Here is an 18,751-nt window from a genome sequence, read left to right as displayed (position 1 = left end):
TTTGTAGTTTGTCAGCCTGTGGAACTCAAGTGGGATATCTCTAGTGACCAGGCAGGACATCTATACTAGTCATAACTGACTCAGTGATACAGCTGGTCCATTAATGCACAGCTGTTGAAAGTACTGGGTTTGATGTACTTTTCACTATATCGCAGACAGACAAGCAGAGCTCACAGTAGGGCAGTTGACTCCTTCAGGAGAAGGGGTTAAGTAAATTCCATTACATCATGATTCCCAAGACTTGATTATCTTAAGGACCCTGTTAGCACCTGGACCACTAGCTCTGATTTTAGAGGAGTGCCCTGCCTGTAAGAGTCAAAATATCTCCATGCTTGTCCCTGAGGCCCCTCACTACATCGAGAGAGCATGTGATCTGCACCTCTGTTGGGAGAGATCATATTAATAAGTCCCTCACAGTCCTGTCGCATCTCTAATGAATCTATGCGCAGCAGCCTGTGCTTTGAGTTATAGATTTGAGCACCAAAGTGTCGAGGGAGCTCTGAGAGTGATCTACAATCACCACACACAACACCAATTGCACAGTACTCAGTCTTCTCGCACACAAAGCTCAGCCACAAATAAACACAACACTCAGCCACCACACACAAAACATGCACTCTAGGTGGACGCAGGACGTCGCAGGACGATCTAAAGAAGGTCTAATACCCTGCACCCCACTTAGAGGTGAGATAGGACACAAATCACAAAAACTGCCCATCACCCCAGGGTAATGGGGTACAACCTGCATAGGAGCCCGACCTCCCTAAATTGCACCACGCAATCAAATAGAGAAACCCCCCCGTCATGCCGGCACCCTACAGGCCTAGATAGGCTATATAATGCACCCAAGCTCCTACATAAACAAACGTATACACCTAGAATCTCACAAAACGGCTACACTTCACCATCAGACCTAGTCCAGTTTAATTGAAGCAACATTTGCTAGAAAAAAGCACACTGTAAATTGAAGTGACCTCCGACAAGCCAACACCAATAACCTCCACGGAACAGGGACCTAGTCACTACATAAAACCCAACAGTGACACACACTCACAGATCACTACTCAGACTAGACTACACTCATAGAAAACCCACGCACCTTTACTCTACTGGCTTTACGGTTTATCAAGTAGAGTGCTGATATACTCACCTAGACGAGTGGCCCACACTCCCCCTAAATTTAGTCACACACCTCGCTATAACCTATCTGCCTGTATTATAAAATTGAGCAAATTATACCACCAGGATGTCTTGTATTGCATATGTCATGTTATTATGTTACGTGGAGGTGCTGTTGTGGCTCTAAACGTCAGTTTGTTAAAATAAAAGGCTCTGATGATTCTGGCATTCTGATGAAAATGGCCGAACTCTGACTGGAAAGTCAATTTCCGTATTTACAAAAGCCAATTTTTGGTCGACCTGATCAAATTGGCAACAATCGTCCTGATGTATTCCGTGTCTGGTTCAAGCTCAGTGCTCTTTGCATCTGAACCCATAATGCAATGTAGATATGTACAAAGCACCAATATCATAAACAATACAGATAGAATGTATATTGCAAACCATCGTTATTATTTATTTTAGGTTCCTCATAGATTAGTGGGCATGTCCTCACGTTACTATTTAATGTGATGGCTGGTTAGTAAGAATTGTATTCTGGCTGCTAGAACTATCAGTGGGAAAATATTTCTGAACATTGTTCACAGTATTTAACAATGTCTAGATTTTGCAAAGCAGGCTCCAAATGAGCCTGGATTTGGTACACATTTAGAGACAGTGAAAGCTGCATGGCGTTTTTTTAAATTTGGGCTACATTTTTAATATTTTAAGCATCTGGCCCAAATGTAAAAAAACGCCATGCAGCTTTCACTGTCTCTAAATGTGTACCAAATCCAGGCTCATTTGTTAAATGTTCAGATATTTCAGTCCCAAGACAGTTGTTTTGCCCCATTCAGTCAAGGACTATTCTGACTTTTCTGAATACCCCTGTATGACTATTCTGGAACAAGTAAATAAGGAAACCGGAAAAATGGATACATTCTATTATTTTACTCAGTATACCTTTTATTACAACGAGATTTCTTAAGGTAATATATCTTGATTCATAAATGTAAAACTGTATATTTATTTTATGGAAGCAAAATTACAGTTGTTTATCTTATGTGTTATGTTAGATGTCTGACAGTTCTACAGTTAGCAGAGAAGAGGGCTGTGTGTTTATGTGAAACTCGGTCCTGGAGATAACAAATGTTAAAGACCAATGCACTAATGCACTGCACATCTGTTCTCTAACCAGAGAGCAGTGTTTCTGGCTCTGCAGCGCCTCCTAGAGCATTGAAGTATATTTAGCAAGTGAGAGAACTGTTCACATGCTATTTACATCAGATGTGATCTTCCTCAATTGCAAAACGGTTTGTGGCAGAAGTTCAATGCGGCTAATCCAGTCCGAACTTGCTTTATCAGGAATGAGTAGCTGAAGAGGCATGTTGAAAGGCAACCGTGAATTATTACTCACATTGATCCGCTCACATGAGCTCAGCATAAGACAACATATTAAAAGAAATAAATATGCTCAGTAATGGGAAATTAAACATACATAGATCAGTAACAGCAAGCAGAAAAAAAGACTTTAAACGCAAAACGTACCTTCATTAGGCACATTGTAACGCGATTTAATACATTGATGGCAATGTGTATGTTATTTATTATCATTTCCATTTATTTAGTATCACTTTTATTTTAGAACTTTAATTACACAGACAATTCAAACAGTTTCATCCTCTTCATTACTTATAAAATCACGCAGTAGAGTAACTGACCTCCTTATATGCTCCCTTTTTAATTTTGCTAGGAAGCCATGCTTGGCTATAATAGTACACTTAACATGAATAGTAGCATGATTTTAATGTCAAATTAAAATCTTATTTGACCCTAAACACAGAATCCCGTAATGCTATTAACTCTCTATTGCCCAAAGTTATTTTATTTTGCAGAACATGTCACTTTTTGTTTGGTTTGTTTTCATATTGTTATGTTTTTTGAATGATTTCATTAAGAATGCAAAAATGCAGCTTTGGGTTCTATGCCTTTAAACATAGAAACATAGAATGTGACGGCAGATAAGAACCATTCAGCCCATCTAGTCTGCTCAATTTTCTAAATAATTGTACTAGTTCTGGCCTTATCTTATAGTTAGGATAGCCTTATGCCTATCCCACGCATGCTTAAACTCCTCCACTGTGTTAACCTCTACCACTTCAGCTGGAAGGCTATTCCATGCATCTACTACCCTCTTAGTAAAGTAATACTTCCTGACAGTGAGTAAAATCCATTACCTGAGGCAGGTTAAAGTATTTTTCAGTTTCCAATCCAGCTCTGCAGAATACTTAAATGTTAGAATCCTGTTTATGTTTATTACAACGAAAGCATGCAGAAGACTAGGCGTTTACATATCAGAACTGTTAGTTGCGTCCTAGAAAATGATCTCGTCGCGTGGAAGATTGTAAGGCTGCATTTGTTTTATAATATTTAAATGAATGCTTGTTGACAGGCATGTTGTTGTGCTGAGTGTACCCATTCCTAAATCCCGGGCACATTTTGAATCTCTATCTTCAGAGAGATGCTGGTATTACCGTCATTATCCTGTTGTGCAAACATTCACTATGCATGTTTGTTTCTGCAATTCTACATGAATGAGGCAGAGTGTTGTCCAAAACATTATGTCTCCAAATCATTCAATCCAAGACTATTTCTGTCCCACTTAGCAAACAGTATTTTAGCCATTTATGCACAGAAATGAGAGTATTCCATACAGCGCCTTGGGCTGTTCAATAAGATTTTTCTTTACGAAGGACTGAGTTTATACCCAGACAAACTGAGAATAAAGGCCAACTTCACCTGTAACACCACTAAATGCAAAACAGATTTATAGCTTTAAAACCTGCTAAATTCAATGAATCTCCTCCATGAAGAGAGCTTTCTAGTGTGGATTCCTGAATGGTGACATTTCCAAGTTACTCCACTAGGAAATATGCTGAGATTTTATACTACACGTCGTGAATTTGTAAAGCACTCTTCATCTGTAATTCTGCAAGTTACATATCGAGGTTATACACTAAAGAGTGAAATGTTGAGAAATCACAGGGAATTCCAAATGTTATGCTAACATAGCTGAACTGGAAAATGTATCTGAAAGTACCGGTAGCTATGTATTTTATTAGGCTACTTTGACTTCAAATGTTCACTTTGTTCCAAATTCTCTATATCCCCTTTAGTATAAAACCCTGCAATCACTTCCTAAAAGTAGAATACCAGGTAGCCAGCCGCCTTATCTGATGCTCAGGTTAAGAGCTACTTGATTTTTTTTAACAAACACGTTTTCTTTTGATTTTAGTGCTACTTTAGCAGCCGATTTGATGTTTTTTGATATAATTTCATTTTTAATAAAGTCAATATGGAAATCTACTTTACATAGAACGCTGTTTGATATGCCATTCAAATTATAGATGTACTGGATACACTGCTTTTTGGTCAGCACAATCTGGCAGCTGAATTATCCCTCTAGGTTAGGGATTGTGTTGCTAAAATTGCTCCACACTTACCATGCCATTATTTACCCTATTTAAAAATTGAAATTCACTTTATGTCTTACTTTATGTAAGCTAGACAGAAATACACTCACGACCTCTGCTTTATGATTACACCAATATCAGTCATCACGCAACTGGATCGTGCTGAGTTTGGATGTTTCCATACATTTCACTTCCTCTTCTTTGTGGAACTCGCTGATTCAAATGTACGCACAAAGCACTTCTACTAACACTGTGAAACAGGGTCGCACTTATGATTACAGTGTTGTGTAATTCACTGTCTAAACATGTGTTCTATAGATTTGTCTGCTTTTGGTTCACCATCTGTTGCTAACTCATTTCTTTTCTTGTATTGTTTCCTTGCTATCACGTGCTGGCTTCTACTTTTCCTCACATAGTGATGCATACGGGTAAGCCTGGAGAAACAATGGGTTAAATTGCCCAGAAAAGAAAGCAGGGCAGCATCACAATTGTTATAACAAAGTGAATTCAGTGTGGGAAAAAAATATATATTTTTGTTTATAATGAAAAAAAAAAACCAAAACCCTAATGAAAACCAATGTAATGCAATAAACTTTATATCAGTACTAGTCCGGTTAAAGGGATTCTGGAGGAAAATGTAGGCCCACTCTATCTTTGTAAGCCGCAGAACTTTCATATGAATCTAGACTTTTTTTTTTTTTTTTTTTTTTTATTCTTTATTTTTTAGTGCAGGGTGAATGGTACATATATGCCAGTGATGCCACAACAGCAGTTACCGGACATTAATGGTTGACAGAGATATGACATTGTTTGAGACTGCACAATTTTTGTTTTTAGTGATACAATTTTAAGAGAAAATACAAACATAAACATATATGAGTATCAGCCCATCAGAGCTGTCTTAATGGTTAAGTAAGTTACATGCCTGCGTGTCTAAAGCAAATGAGTCTGCCGTAGAGCGTGCTGATGTAGTATAAGAAATTATAAAACTGCGCACTTTAAGAGGTACGTGTCGAGTTTTAAGAAGATTATTATAAGCATTTCAAAATAAGCATTTCAAAATAACAGTATGCTATGCGTCTTGTTAATTAGATGTTGAGTAACATGTTGTTAAGCGCGTATAAGTAAGCTTAAGTTACAGCTAGCACAGAGTCAGAACGGAAAGGCTTAATGCCTAAACCCTTGTACATCGTGTGATTGTGCACAGGTTAGTTCTGAATACCAATTATAGTTATAATTACAATAGTTAACAAGGAGGAGCATTCATCAAACCTAACAACACAGAACTGCTGCCCTTTTTTTGGTAACTACATGCTATATTGTCTAACTTAACATCTCTGAAGCAACGTAGATCCTATTTACGCCTGAGTTAAGCGTTCCAACATTAGCGTAAAGCTTGGTGAGAAACATTCATACTAATACGTTTGACCATTAAGCATAGGTAGGTCTCTATTGTTATGGTCTCTGGTTCGTCAGTGCTGTCGTATGGTTAGTGATGCCTCTGTTACCCTGGGGCGGGGGGGGGAGGTGGCGTGACATAGGGTCAGCCTTCTGTCAGTAGTTGTGGTGTCCTGTGTTAGTGCGGGGGGTCCTCTATTTCTGGTGGCTGGGTCTTCTCTTCTGTCATGGTGGGGTGTCTGTGGTCACTATTGTCAAGCAACAGATCCCCTACTTTAAGGGATGGAGTGAGGAATTAGTGTCCCAAAAAAAAAAAAGGAAAAATTGCATTATTAGTCCCAAGTTCTGTTCAAGTTGAGCCTGTGGCTGAAGGCGATCCAACTGGGCGTCGGGGTATAAAAGCTGGTGCTTCGGCGTTGCCCCAGTGCGGAGGGTGTGTGGGATTCGTTGGAGGCTTTGGTGCGGTAAGTGAGTCCAGGGGGAGGTCCAGTAGCCTCAGGGTTCTCTCGGCCTCCTGTATGTTGCGTATGTTGTGTGTGGCGTCGCCCTTGGTGACCTGCAGGGTATGGTTTGGACCCCAGCGGTACCTGATATGCTTCGTTCTCAGGAGGGAGGTAAACTGTTGTAGGGTTTTCCTCCAGGCCATGGTAGCTCCCGAGAGGTCTGGAAAGAATGTGAGGCTCATTTCTTTGAAGGTGTAAGTCGGGTGTTCTCGGACTGCTGTCAGAACCGCAGCTCTGTCTTTCAGGTTCTGGAACTGCGTGATAACATCTCGCGTGACTGAAGATGGGGCTTTAGGAGATTTAGGGATGCGGAATATGCCGTCAATAGCTACCGCTTTGGTTAGTTTCGGGGTGAGCAATGCTGTTAGTAGCCTTCTGATTAGGTGAGGCAGCTCGGCGTCCGGTATGTTATCCGCTATGCCCCTGATCTTCAGGTGTTTCAGGCGGCGTTTATCTTCCAATGAGGCGAGTTTCATTTCGTGGAGTTGGTGCTGCTTCCTAAGTTCCTGAACCTCTTGTTGCAGCTCCATGATTTGGCCTTTCTGGGTGTCCGCGGTTCCTTCCACCGCTCCCAGTCGGCCATTCAGTCCCTGCAGGGTTTCTCTGAGTGAGGCTACATCGGCCGCGATTTTCTCATTGAGTCAGGTGTCGCTTAGATGTAGTTATGGAAGAAGAGACCAACACTCATTGAGTCAGGGGTTGCTTAGATGTAGTTATGAAAGAAGAGACCAACACTCATTGAGTCAGGGGTTGCTTAGATGTAGTTATGTAAGAAGAGACCAACACTCATTTAGTCAGGGGTTGGATACATGTGGTTATGTAGGAAGAGACCAACCAAGTCCAGCGCTCCACAATCTTTAAACTTCACCAGCCACCAATGTGGACAGCCTTGGTGTTTTTTATAATGTCAATTCCAGCTAGGACAGGTTTGTAATAAAAATGTCCTGGAGAAATGATGCTTTAACAATTAGCTCCATTGTCCATCCTAACTACCATTCCCTTGTAGATGTCTACAACTCGCCTTTTATCTATATGTTCTTAACGTTTATATTATCCTTAGCATGCACTGTATAAGCCTTCTTTGTTTATTCATTTAATTGCTTCATACATACAGTGCAGTGTACTCATTTAATTTGGATGTTTAGACTTTTTTTTTTGCTGTTTATCCATAAGAATAGTCGTTTTTTTAGTGAGTAGTGTGTACCTCACTACTTAGGCCTTTATGAATTTAAAGATAGACAGTGCAAGAAAGAAAATAGGTGACAGTCAGCACATCTAATACATATTATAGAAATGTTATTATTACACAATGCATAAAAATCAGTCACATGGATTTTAAGATTTTTGTGTTTTTTGGTCTCTGCAGTCAGCCTCTATACCTCAATTTTTGGCGTATTGCAGCTACTCTGCCTCCTCACTGCCCCTGTCATTGGCTATATCATGGACTGGAAACTGAAGGAATGTGATGATGGCAACGACGATGAGGATGAAAAGGATGAGAAGTAAATACTCTGAAAACCTTGTAATGACTCAAAAGTAGACATAGCATAATACTAAACAGCAGCCTTACACTGATTCTGTGTTGAAGGGTTTGTTTTAGTGGCTCTTTAAAGTGCAATGTGCCTCTATATATCTATACAATACCATAAGTGAGAGAAGTGGCCAAAAGGCAGACCCCCAGTTGTCACCTTACTTTGACTGTGAAAGCATCATGGGAGTTGGAGTTCTGAAACAGATCAGGATTTATTCCCCGGCCGCTGTGATATATCGTATAAGCCGCTGAACAGTTAGTATAGAATGCAAATGATGAATTAAACATTCGACCCTGTCTAACACGTGTCCATGAATTGATATCAATTATTCACTTTCCATCTTTTTCAGAAATGGCAAGAAAAAGAAGAAACGTGATCGTCAGATTCAAAAGATCACGAATGCCACTCGGGCCTTTGCGTTTACCAATGTGCTGCTGGTAGGATTTGGAGTTACCACTCTTATTCCAAACTTGCCCTTACAGGTGTGTGGCAAGTAAAAAAAATTATGGCCCGCATTTTGTTTAATATAAAATTAAACACAAAACCGAAAATCTAATATGTTTGAAAAATATGGGACGTTTGTCTGGGGGAAGCCACTGGGTGCTGGTGAAACCCAGACTAATGGGAATGTGCTATTGTATGTATTCTGTACAATCTGTGAAGTATTTTGTGCTGTAAGACACCACACAGATTACAAACAACCCTCAAACCTTATCAGATAACAAAGGCTGCAGACTGTAAAAAAAATGGACTTTGTTTTCCTGCATTTAACTGTTAAAAGAAATCCTGCTACTTAGACAACCTAGGTAATAAGAGCTGCACAACACCGTGCACTTTCATTCATTCATTGAAGAATAACATGAATGAAGATGCTCTGCGTGTTAAATGAAGCCATCTGACAGCTGCTATTAACTTGCCAGGTCGTTTCATTCATTGCCACTAACTGTTCAGCTTTCAGTAGAGACTACATATCTCAGTGAGGTTTATGAGGAATACACAAATCTTCCTCTAAAAACAATGGATGACCAGGGTGGCTGAGAACATCACCTGGGGTATCCATGACAAATTTCAAAACAAAAGTGCTACAGATGATCTGCCTCACTTTGCAATGCAATTGTTAACTCTGACTGATTCAAAGTATGGCAGCTTTGTCCACTGTTGGTTCCCAGCTGTTCTCATAAATGGATTAAATAGAGTTCTCAAAAGAAGGACATCAAAGCAGTATCCTGTATGCTCCTTAGTGCTATCACCGGACTTAGCTAGTGACCAGAAAATGTATAGGTGAGAATAGACAAATGGCAGACCTCTGCTGGCTTCTGTAAGGTAGACTTCCTGATGTAATAAAAGTAAATATTTGAATTTAAAGTATTACTGTCAGGGTTATTCACTTAAATGAGAATTCTAAGTGAATTTCAAAATTAAGGCCGAAGAAGCCGAACTGGAATCATAGCCGAGTTAGCGAATTTTTCCAGTTTGGCTATTTTCACCTTAATTCTGAAATTCACTTTGAATTCTCACTTAAGTAAATGACCCTGTGTGTTTACATCTTTTACAGTAGATCATGCACTTTTAAATGTAAATATGTATTTCAAAGTCATGCTAATTTTTACATTTCAAAAGCAGGCCCCGCCATTTGGAAGGGGTGAGCTGGAGTCTTAACAGCTAGCTGCCTAGAAAATACACATGTAAATGCAGTTTTGTAGTGGGTAGATTTATATCAGTACTCCACCAACATACAGTAATACTGAGAAGGTAGCAAGTCCAGGGATGTAATGCCATCATGGCCCTACCTGCCTGTTTAAGTTGCAGGCAGGGAGAAAGCGAGAAAGCGGGGTTGCCAATAAAATCCTTCTTGCTTTTCCGTTGCTAGATACCAGGTACAGCATGGAGACCCTACTTCTCTCTATCCCCCTCTAAATAAGATGAGCAGCAGAGAAGAAGGGTGGATAATAAAATAATACAAATTGTGTGTGTATGTAATAGTGAGTGTTTGTGTGTCTGTATTTGTGTTAGTTTTTGTTTTTGTATGTCTATATGTGTGTGTTTGTGGATGTGTGTGTGTGGTAAGGATGACCCTCTTTAGTTGCATCAAGGGTTAAAAAATGGTTTTAGATCCCGATTTCTGTAAAGCCCAGCTAACTGTAATTTACCGTTGATTTACAGATACTTTCATTTATTTTGCACACAATTGTGAGAGGTTTCATCCATTCTGCTGTGGGAGGTCTCTATGCTGCTGTGTAAGTACACTCACTGTTACTCATTTGTAAACAATGCTGCTTAAAACTGTACCAGGCCTTTTCACTAGTTTAAAGCTGCATCCTATGTCCTTATATATTGCTCACTGATCCCTATGATCCCTATGCTTTGCTACTTCTAAGATTCATATAGAAGCATTGCACTTCACTTCCATGTAGTGCCAAGATATTGTCATCCATAGAAAGTTTTACAGGACTGCATAAAGTCAGGCTTGCCAGGAACGTATAACTCCTTTGTCAATATGGTATCAATTTACAAACGCCAATCAGCTAACGTGTGCCATTGTAATATGATATGATATATTTTTCAATGATTGTGAGCACAGGTTAACTGTTTCTGACATCTGATCTTTTTAAACAGTACTTAGATAGCTTTTGAGTCTCTTTAAACAGACAATGAATTATAGTGTATTTTACTGAGCATCGAGAGAACAACAGCAGCCAAAGCTCTGAAGTGCTCTAGGTATCTCCCACTGCTATAGGTAAGAAGTACTGATATGATTACTCCATTGAAAAATCTAACAACTTGTTTTCCTCTTTCAGATATCCCTCGTCACATTTTGGCAGTTTGACTGGACTGCAGTCTCTTATTAGCGCCTTGTTTGCACTTTTACAGCAGCCTCTCTTCTTGGCGATGATGGGACCTTTAAATGGCGACCCACTCTGGGTAAGAAAAATGTAATCTGTTTTTGGATGCAAGCGAATGGTACTTTCAGTGTATCAGATTTTTAGCAACTATCTTTTTGACTAGCTACTCATTCTATTGAACAAGGTTTTGTCTTTTACATATAAAATAAGAAATCAAATCCTTGATATACATTGCTTATTTATATTCCATTGACTTATTCCTTATGCATTCTATTATTATATAATCATGCTAATCATACCCAATGTATTGTTATTTTTATAGGTTAACGTCGGACTTTTGGGAGTTAGTATGTTCGGATTCTGCCTTCCACTCTACCTCATATTTTTTAAGAGAAATCTGGAGCGTCAGAGGAAACAGAAAATCGAGGACTCCAAATTGTACATGAAAATCAATGGCACGCCTGATCATGAAGCCTTTGTGTAAAGATGTTTAAAGGCTAGGCCTGAATACCCCCTATACTCCTTTCCATATGCTTTTTGGAAAGGATTCACTCCAGCATAACAAGTGACCACTCCAGAACAAACCTTAAGCTCCTTGATGTTCCCATCTGTGCACCAAACGTCTGTTGAGTGCCCTGTTTTATATCACTCTCCAATGTTATCATCAAAAAGTTTTTAAGCAGGGTCTTCTTTTTAGCAAAATACTTGAGAAACCCTGTTACAGAAAAGCCAAACATTTGTCAATTCTTTGGGAGAAGGAACCTTTTTTTTATTTTTATTGTCAGGATTAATATCCTCTAGATGTTGGTACCCAGTCCCAGTATTGAAGGTTTATTTGTGATCTAAAGACCTGTAGTTACAGCAGTAACTCTTGGAGATATAGGTTGTACTGTATTATCTTGTGGCAAAGCTGGAGATCTCACGTTACAGAGTTGTCTACATTATTTTATTGTTAGGGTGCTCGACAAAGAAGCAGCAAGAACCATGGTTCCGTTCAGTGAGACACTGTGACAGATCATCATTACTGCTTGGCATGGCTCTATTCTTGGCTTTCCTACCAGAGGAGTTGATCTTAATTTCTCAGCTTCTCCTGGTAAGAAAGAAATAGTTTTGAAATGGTGAAGCTAGTTGTTAGTCTCAAACAGGAACACCAAATCCATGAGTTCTTTAAAGCACTCACATAAAAAGACTCGTAGGTAAAAATGTACTTGAAAACTCTGTGCAAACATGATATTTTTCCAGATGGTGCGAAAAACAGTGGGTTCAGAAAGCTGAATTACCGAATATCACTGATTTTTACGAAAAACAAACATAGAGAAATGTGGAAACAGAGTTCAAAAGGGATACTACAAACCTCCAATAGGCATAAGAAGAGTACGCAAAAAGCTAATGTGTTGCACATATCCTTGTTGTGCCATAAAGTCTACAGACAAGTAGTTTATAATGAGATTCTAAGCAATACCTGTGTCTTTGGTGAATATTTTTTTATAAATACCTATTATCAGTATGCTGTTTTATGTCCTTTGCATGATATTATGTATAGATATGGAGGTAGAGAAACATGTCATTGCGATAATTTTGATCTCCTGCACCTCCTTTTACCATGTCTATCTGTGTTTTCGTTCTTTGGCTTGATGTTTTCCATTTGTGTCTCTTGTTAATTGTTCTTGTGTTTTTTATTTTCTGTTTCCTAAACTATTTCTTAAATTCCATTCAACCTCATTAATTTTTAGATATAGATAGGTATTATTTTTTAAGTATATTTCTGCTGCCTCTGCACATTATCACTTATATAAGCTGATACATTTTGAGATTATTAACTCTTACCTCACTACAGTAACTCTTACCCTATCTGGCAGCTCTCAATGTACCTGGTAGGACATCCTGGTTATACAGCCATATAATCATGTTAGACATGAACTCAGTAGGGTGAGCATGCAAGCACTCTTCTAAGTCCATCGTCACCTTGCAATGCAAGTATTAAAATGTGTAATCCATGAGAAAGCTGTAGTAAGCAATCGAAAGAAGCAGAGTTTTTGTTCCATCCTCTGAGAAACCAAAACAACCAACCCCTATGATGTTCTGCAGAACATTTGCAATTAAATAAGATAATTTGCACAGTTTCATATATAGGATCCATGGGAAATGGACCTGTTCTATTCAGTGAAATGAAAGCTTCCCAGAAGTACCATCTGTATGATTGGACTAAGGGATTTCAATTCCAACCTTCGAATTTCCATTGAAGGTTTGTGTGATCTAGTTATAAGAGCATGGGTGATTCCAAAATGAGACATAGGCTCATAAGAACATGGGTGATTATATTTCCAGAATGCGAATATTTGCATGATTACCCACCTGTGTAGGTTGTCCAGTCTCTGCCTTGGCAACAATCTTGCACTCCTGAGAAGTGGGTTTAGCAAGCCTGTTCCACTCTAGCCAATACATATATCACTCCTCCAATTTTGCCTTAAAGGTGCTGTTCTACCCACGCCAACTGTTTTTTTTTTCTGCTGCTATAGTAACAAAGCATTTCAACCAGAGAGTGTTCTCTTGGTCACATGACTGCTAGCAAGCATCGTCTGGCTCAGGATTAAAAGGAATGGGACAAAAATGTACATCGGACAATTTTTCTTTTTTGAAATGTTGTTCAGTATTTGGGCATTATAAAGAAGGGAGAAGGTGACTATTGCTTGAATAAGTTATAAAAATGTTACACTCGAAAATAGGCAGAACAGCACCTTCAAAAGCAAATGTGTTTTAAGAGATGATTAGAATCAAGGATGATTAGAATCCAAAACCAGTATTTTGCTAACACTCCTCTCCGAAAGTAAGGAAATAATTATACAAAATGACATCACATTCTCCTACTATCACATGTTTTTCAATATAACTGTTGACTTGATATTTGTAGAATAGTGTTGAATGGTAATATGTTGTTGGAGTGGAATTACAAGGTGTAACAATTGTGCGTTCCTGACATCACGGGAAAAAAAGATTTAATGTGACAGCAGATACGTTTAAATTTATATCACACATTAAGGGAAAATATAGCACAAAAGCAATACAAAAAATATTGTTCATTTTTCTCTAACAATGAGAGAAGTGATGATGATATAAGATCTGTTGTTGAAACCCAAGAGCCAGCACTATGTAACCTTGGGGAAATCACTAGCTCTCTCAGTGCCTGAGGCACAAAAAAGATTGTAAGCTCTTCTGAGTAAGGATTTATTGTGCCTGTACATTATACATATAGTGCTTATTGGTACTTCTAAAAATAAAATCTTTCTAAATTACCAAACGAATTATGTGTGTAAGACATTGTGTTATTGTGTTATTCTGTAATTGTGCCTTACATATATAACATCTGTTACTTGTTGCTAAAACGTAGACTACTTAATTAATATTATGATAAATCAACACAACTGCTCAATTGCTGTAAGAAAGTTTTCCATTTCTAGTCCAAGCACCAAATGTAGTGTTACGTGTGGCTGTATACTTTTAAACCAGAGCTTGTTCTAAATAACTAGACAAAGTAAGCACTTAAAGTGATTATACAGTGTTTGAAATACAAATCTGTATTCCTAACACTATAGTGCCCTCTGGTCCCCCCCTCCTTCAAGGCCCCCATTCTCCCCGTGGTTTAAAAAAAAAAAACCTTTACTTACTTACCGATTCCAGCATCGACCGACCAAGCGCTGGGTCGGTGCTACACCTCCTCTGAAGTCATCCGATGGGGGACCCAAATGCCCATGTGTGACAAGTACCGCAAGCGCATTACTCAATGCTTTACTATGAAGATTTCACTGACGTAAGATGTCCTCATGCAGAGGGTGAGGATGTCATTTAGGGGACCCAGAGTCCAATAAACTCCAGGAAGCGCCTCTATTGGCTGCCTGGTAGACTATAGAGGCTGTCTTAGTACTGCAATGTTTTACATTGTAAGACTAAGGGGGAAAGGACAGTGCACCCAGACCACTTCAATGAGCGGGTCTGGTTGTCTACAGTGTCCCTTTAAAGAAACATCCCAGTCAACATAACACCATCTCAATTAAGTTGTTATGGTGCCTGGAGGTCCTGTCACCCTCTTACCTTAAGCGGTTAAACCATTCTTAAATGTTTGTAAAGTTGTCTAGATAAAAATATAAATTAAAGTGGCGTTTATTCATTAATTCAGGCTTTTCATACAGCATAAATTTACAAACATTCAGGTACACTATGAAAATAATCAGCAAATGTATAGATCAAATGCTCTATTTCCTTAGATTTTTTATTTTTTAAATTCTTTATCAAGTCATGCATATCAAACCACTTCCACTCTACGACCGACTATATGCCTCACTAATATGGATCTGCGCATCCAACTTGTATGTAGTTGATGTCACCCGAATGGAGACCTGCGCGTCCCACTGCTATAACACCTGACTGCCATATTTGCTTGTATACTTTGTTCATAACTTACAATAAAAAGTGACTTAAAAAAAAAATAAAAATCATGCATATCAAATTACATTGACAAAAGGCAAGGCAATCAATACGTATATTAAACAATAAAGCACAATAAATGAGCATAGGGATAAAGTTTAGACAGATTTCACTGTGAATGTGACACAGTACATCAGATGTATGCACATACGCTTTACAAAATTTTTCTATGTTCTGGGTGGGCTGATCTATGTTACGTGCATCTCTTGTCCACGAAGGCATGGTGATTGTGCGACATCATAGGAAATTTATTTCTGAGCCCCTAATGCGCTGGGTCTGTCTTTGGTGCTCTACTGTGCTTACCTATCTCATGATCACCATATGCATGCATGAACATTTTTTAATTCTTTACAAAAGAGGATATAATAAGAATAAGAAGAAAGGGGGGAGGGGAAGCGGGAAGAGAAAGAAGACACAATGGGAAGGGGTAAGGGGGGGGGGAGGGGTGGTGTCCATCTCCTGCCGGGTCAGTAAAAGCCTTCATCACTGTTGCGCCACTCCTCTCAGCGGTCAGCATAGTTCTTATTACCTTAGATTTTTATACTTATATTTGCTAGCACTTGAGTTTACATTCATGCACTACAATGCATGCAGCATCATACAATGTTTAGTAGGCATTTTTAGAAGCTGCACAATTAATTATATATGTAAATGTTATAGAACATTACAGGGACTGACATAAAAGAAAAAAAATCATTTGGAAGGGTAAAATTCCTCAAATCACTGCTTACTTATGTATTTACTATGACTTACTGAACATGTAGCATTGTGTAAGTGTAGTAGAGTGTGTATACAGTTTGTGAGTGTGCGTCACTGTGTATATTGTGTCTGTTTAAAATATTGTGTCGTGTGTATACTGTGTGAGTAATGTGTGCATACTTTGAGTGTGTGTGTGTATATAGCAGTGTGCAACTGGATGTATAAGTTTTCTAAGTGGGTGTATAGCAGTGTGTGCATACTGTGCATCAATGTGTGTATACTGTGAGTGTGTGCATGGTGTGCATAGTGTGTGTCATTGTGTGTATACTGCGTGAGTAGTGTATGCATACTTTGAGTGTGTGTGTATATAGCAGTGTGAAACTGGATGTATACGTTTTCTAAGTGAGTATATAGCAGTGTGTGCATACTGTGCATCAATGTGTGTATACTGTGAGTGTGTGGATTGTGTGTGTCGTGTGTATACTGTGTGAGTAATGTGTGCATACTTTGAGTGTGTGTGTATATAGCAGTGTGAAACTGGATGTATACGTTTTCTAAATGGGTGTATAGCAGTGTGTGCATACTGTGCATCAATGTGTGTATACTGTGAGTGTGTGCATGGTGTGCATAGTGTGTGTCACTGTGTGTATATAGCAATGTATGTGCATACCATGTATAATAGAGCTGTATATTCTGTCTCCATCTGTCTCACTACTCTCCAGAGTCCTATCAGGGAAAAATACTGCACTCTGCATTGCCGGTATTTTTGCAATAATGGCACTGACCAGACAGCCTCAGATACCGGCTATGCTGGTAAAACACCAGCCAGGTGGCTACCCTATATTGTTGAGGTGCACAGATTTATGTTGATCCCACAGAAGACCACCCATCTGTAAATTTTAGGTAAAATAACGTGAACTATACAGAGTTTCTTGTTCTGCAGTAGTTATATAGGCACCATAACAGGGAACACCAGGTTAGGTCAGGAGGTCTTTATTATTTACCTGGTGTGCTATGCCATCCACACGCTTGTAGATGACTGAGCTGTCTTAAGGCACTGTGCACAGAGGATATTGGTGCGAGTTATGGGTTCTGCACATGATTTCCTAAGATGGTATTGACTTGATCTGTGTTTACTGTTCTATCTTTGTCACATGCCCTGTAGCTGCAGCTCAGCCAGTTCTTAGAAATACAGCAGAACAAATTGGAATTCTCAGCACAATGCTTATTGTGTACATAGCAAAGGCAGAAATGAATTGCTATGATGTCTGCAATGGGAGAGTGTAAAAAACAACTGACGTAGCTACGCAAAGTGTTATTAAAGTTTTATTAGACTTTTTATTTTTATTATTATTACTCTGTTACGGCTTGTTACTTTTATTCAAGGAAATTAACAATAAACTGTAAATGCCTGCTTATTGAGGATGTTTGTCTAGAGGGAATTGCCATTTCTGAAGATTTTTAATATTATGTTCACTTAAAATATGGATTATAAGGTGATAGAAAATAAGTTAATGTAGAAATCATCACCTAATCCTGCTACCGGGTGCTGCCATCTTAGTTTCCTGTTAGTGTTGCAAGCTCTGTCCTTTGCACCTGGCAGTCAACATAGAGAAAGCACACAGAGAAGATACATTAAATAATGTTATTTTCAGTGTTGTATTCAATGGTGTAATTTTCAGACAAGTAACAAGGTAGACCATAATATTATGCACATCAACAGGGTCATTCACAAAACTCAGAATTGTAGAATAAGGACACTTTAGTAGAAATATGGAAAAATTCTTCAAATACGCTATAGTCATTGCTTGACTATTTTTGCCTCAATTTTGCCATTCGGATCAATCCACTAAAATTTGGAGTTTATTGAATAAACCCCCCTTACCCTATGTGGCTTCTCCTGCATTTGGACGTTACTGACATCAGCCATCACAAAGGGGTGGATGTGACTTGATCACATTTCTATCTGGCTCGCCTTATAGAACTATGCACTACGTAGCTATGTATGTAACCTTAATGGTACATTCGGCTATTCCTATACTAAAAAAGGATATCATGAAATAAAATAAAAAAAACAACAACATCAAAGATACTTCAAAATAGATATCAATACATTTCTATTGGATATAGCCTAACTTCAAATATTTATTTCTAATCCTATATTGCTTGTGTTACCTGGGTAGATTCCATCACTGTTTATTTATTTTTTGATGGACAAATGTTGCATGCCTGACATGAAGTCGTACAACAACATATGAATTGCATGGGCGCACCCTGGTTTAAAGGGGAACACTGTACCCACTACACGTTGGTGATGATCTTTATCGTAGCAACCCCACCATGATATATTAACACTTTGCCTTTTGTGTATGGTGTAATAGAGGTTGACTGAGGTAATACACGTTCTCTCCTGGTTATTTGAGGTTTTCGTTTTTCAACTGTGCCCTCTGGTTATTTATGTAGTCAGCAGACCTATTTCTATAATGATTTGGTAGTCCAGCTAGATGATTCAGGATCTGTAGAACCAAAACCCTTAAATGTGCCTCTTATCAACAACCTGTTTACATACATAACAATTTTATCCTTGCATATGCGTTTGTGCAAAAAAGCATCAACACCTCTTTTTAAATTTATCTGTAGAGTCCGATAACACAACCTCTTTAAGCAGAGAATTCTAAATATTTAATCTTATTACTGTAAAGAACCATTTCCTCTGCTGTAAG

The 18,751-nt window shown here is 38.7% G+C and overlaps 1 protein-coding gene across 1 annotated transcript in view; it reads left to right on the top strand.

Moving 5' to 3' along the window:
• SLC43A2 (solute carrier family 43 member 2) overlaps positions 1 to 13,473 on the top strand; it is a 59,557-nt gene extending 46,084 nt beyond the window's left edge. The window contains exons 10-14 of the mRNA XM_063449927.1: positions 7,839 to 7,974; positions 8,354 to 8,486; positions 10,168 to 10,241; positions 10,803 to 10,926; positions 11,170 to 13,473. Coding sequence (XP_063305997.1) covers positions 7,839 to 7,974; positions 8,354 to 8,486; positions 10,168 to 10,241; positions 10,803 to 10,926; positions 11,170 to 11,331 — 629 coding nt within the window. The 3' untranslated portion in view covers positions 11,332 to 13,473. The remainder of the gene's footprint in view (positions 1 to 7,838; positions 7,975 to 8,353; positions 8,487 to 10,167; positions 10,242 to 10,802; positions 10,927 to 11,169) is intronic.
• The last annotated feature ends 5,278 nt before the right edge of the window (positions 13,474 to 18,751 follow it).

The sequence above is a fragment of the Pelobates fuscus genome, chromosome 1 (genome assembly GCF_036172605.1).
Source record: "Pelobates fuscus isolate aPelFus1 chromosome 1, aPelFus1.pri, whole genome shotgun sequence".
Lineage (NCBI taxonomy): Eukaryota > Metazoa > Chordata > Amphibia > Anura > Pelobatidae > Pelobates > Pelobates fuscus.
This window is presented reverse-complemented; position numbering and strand designations above follow the sequence as displayed.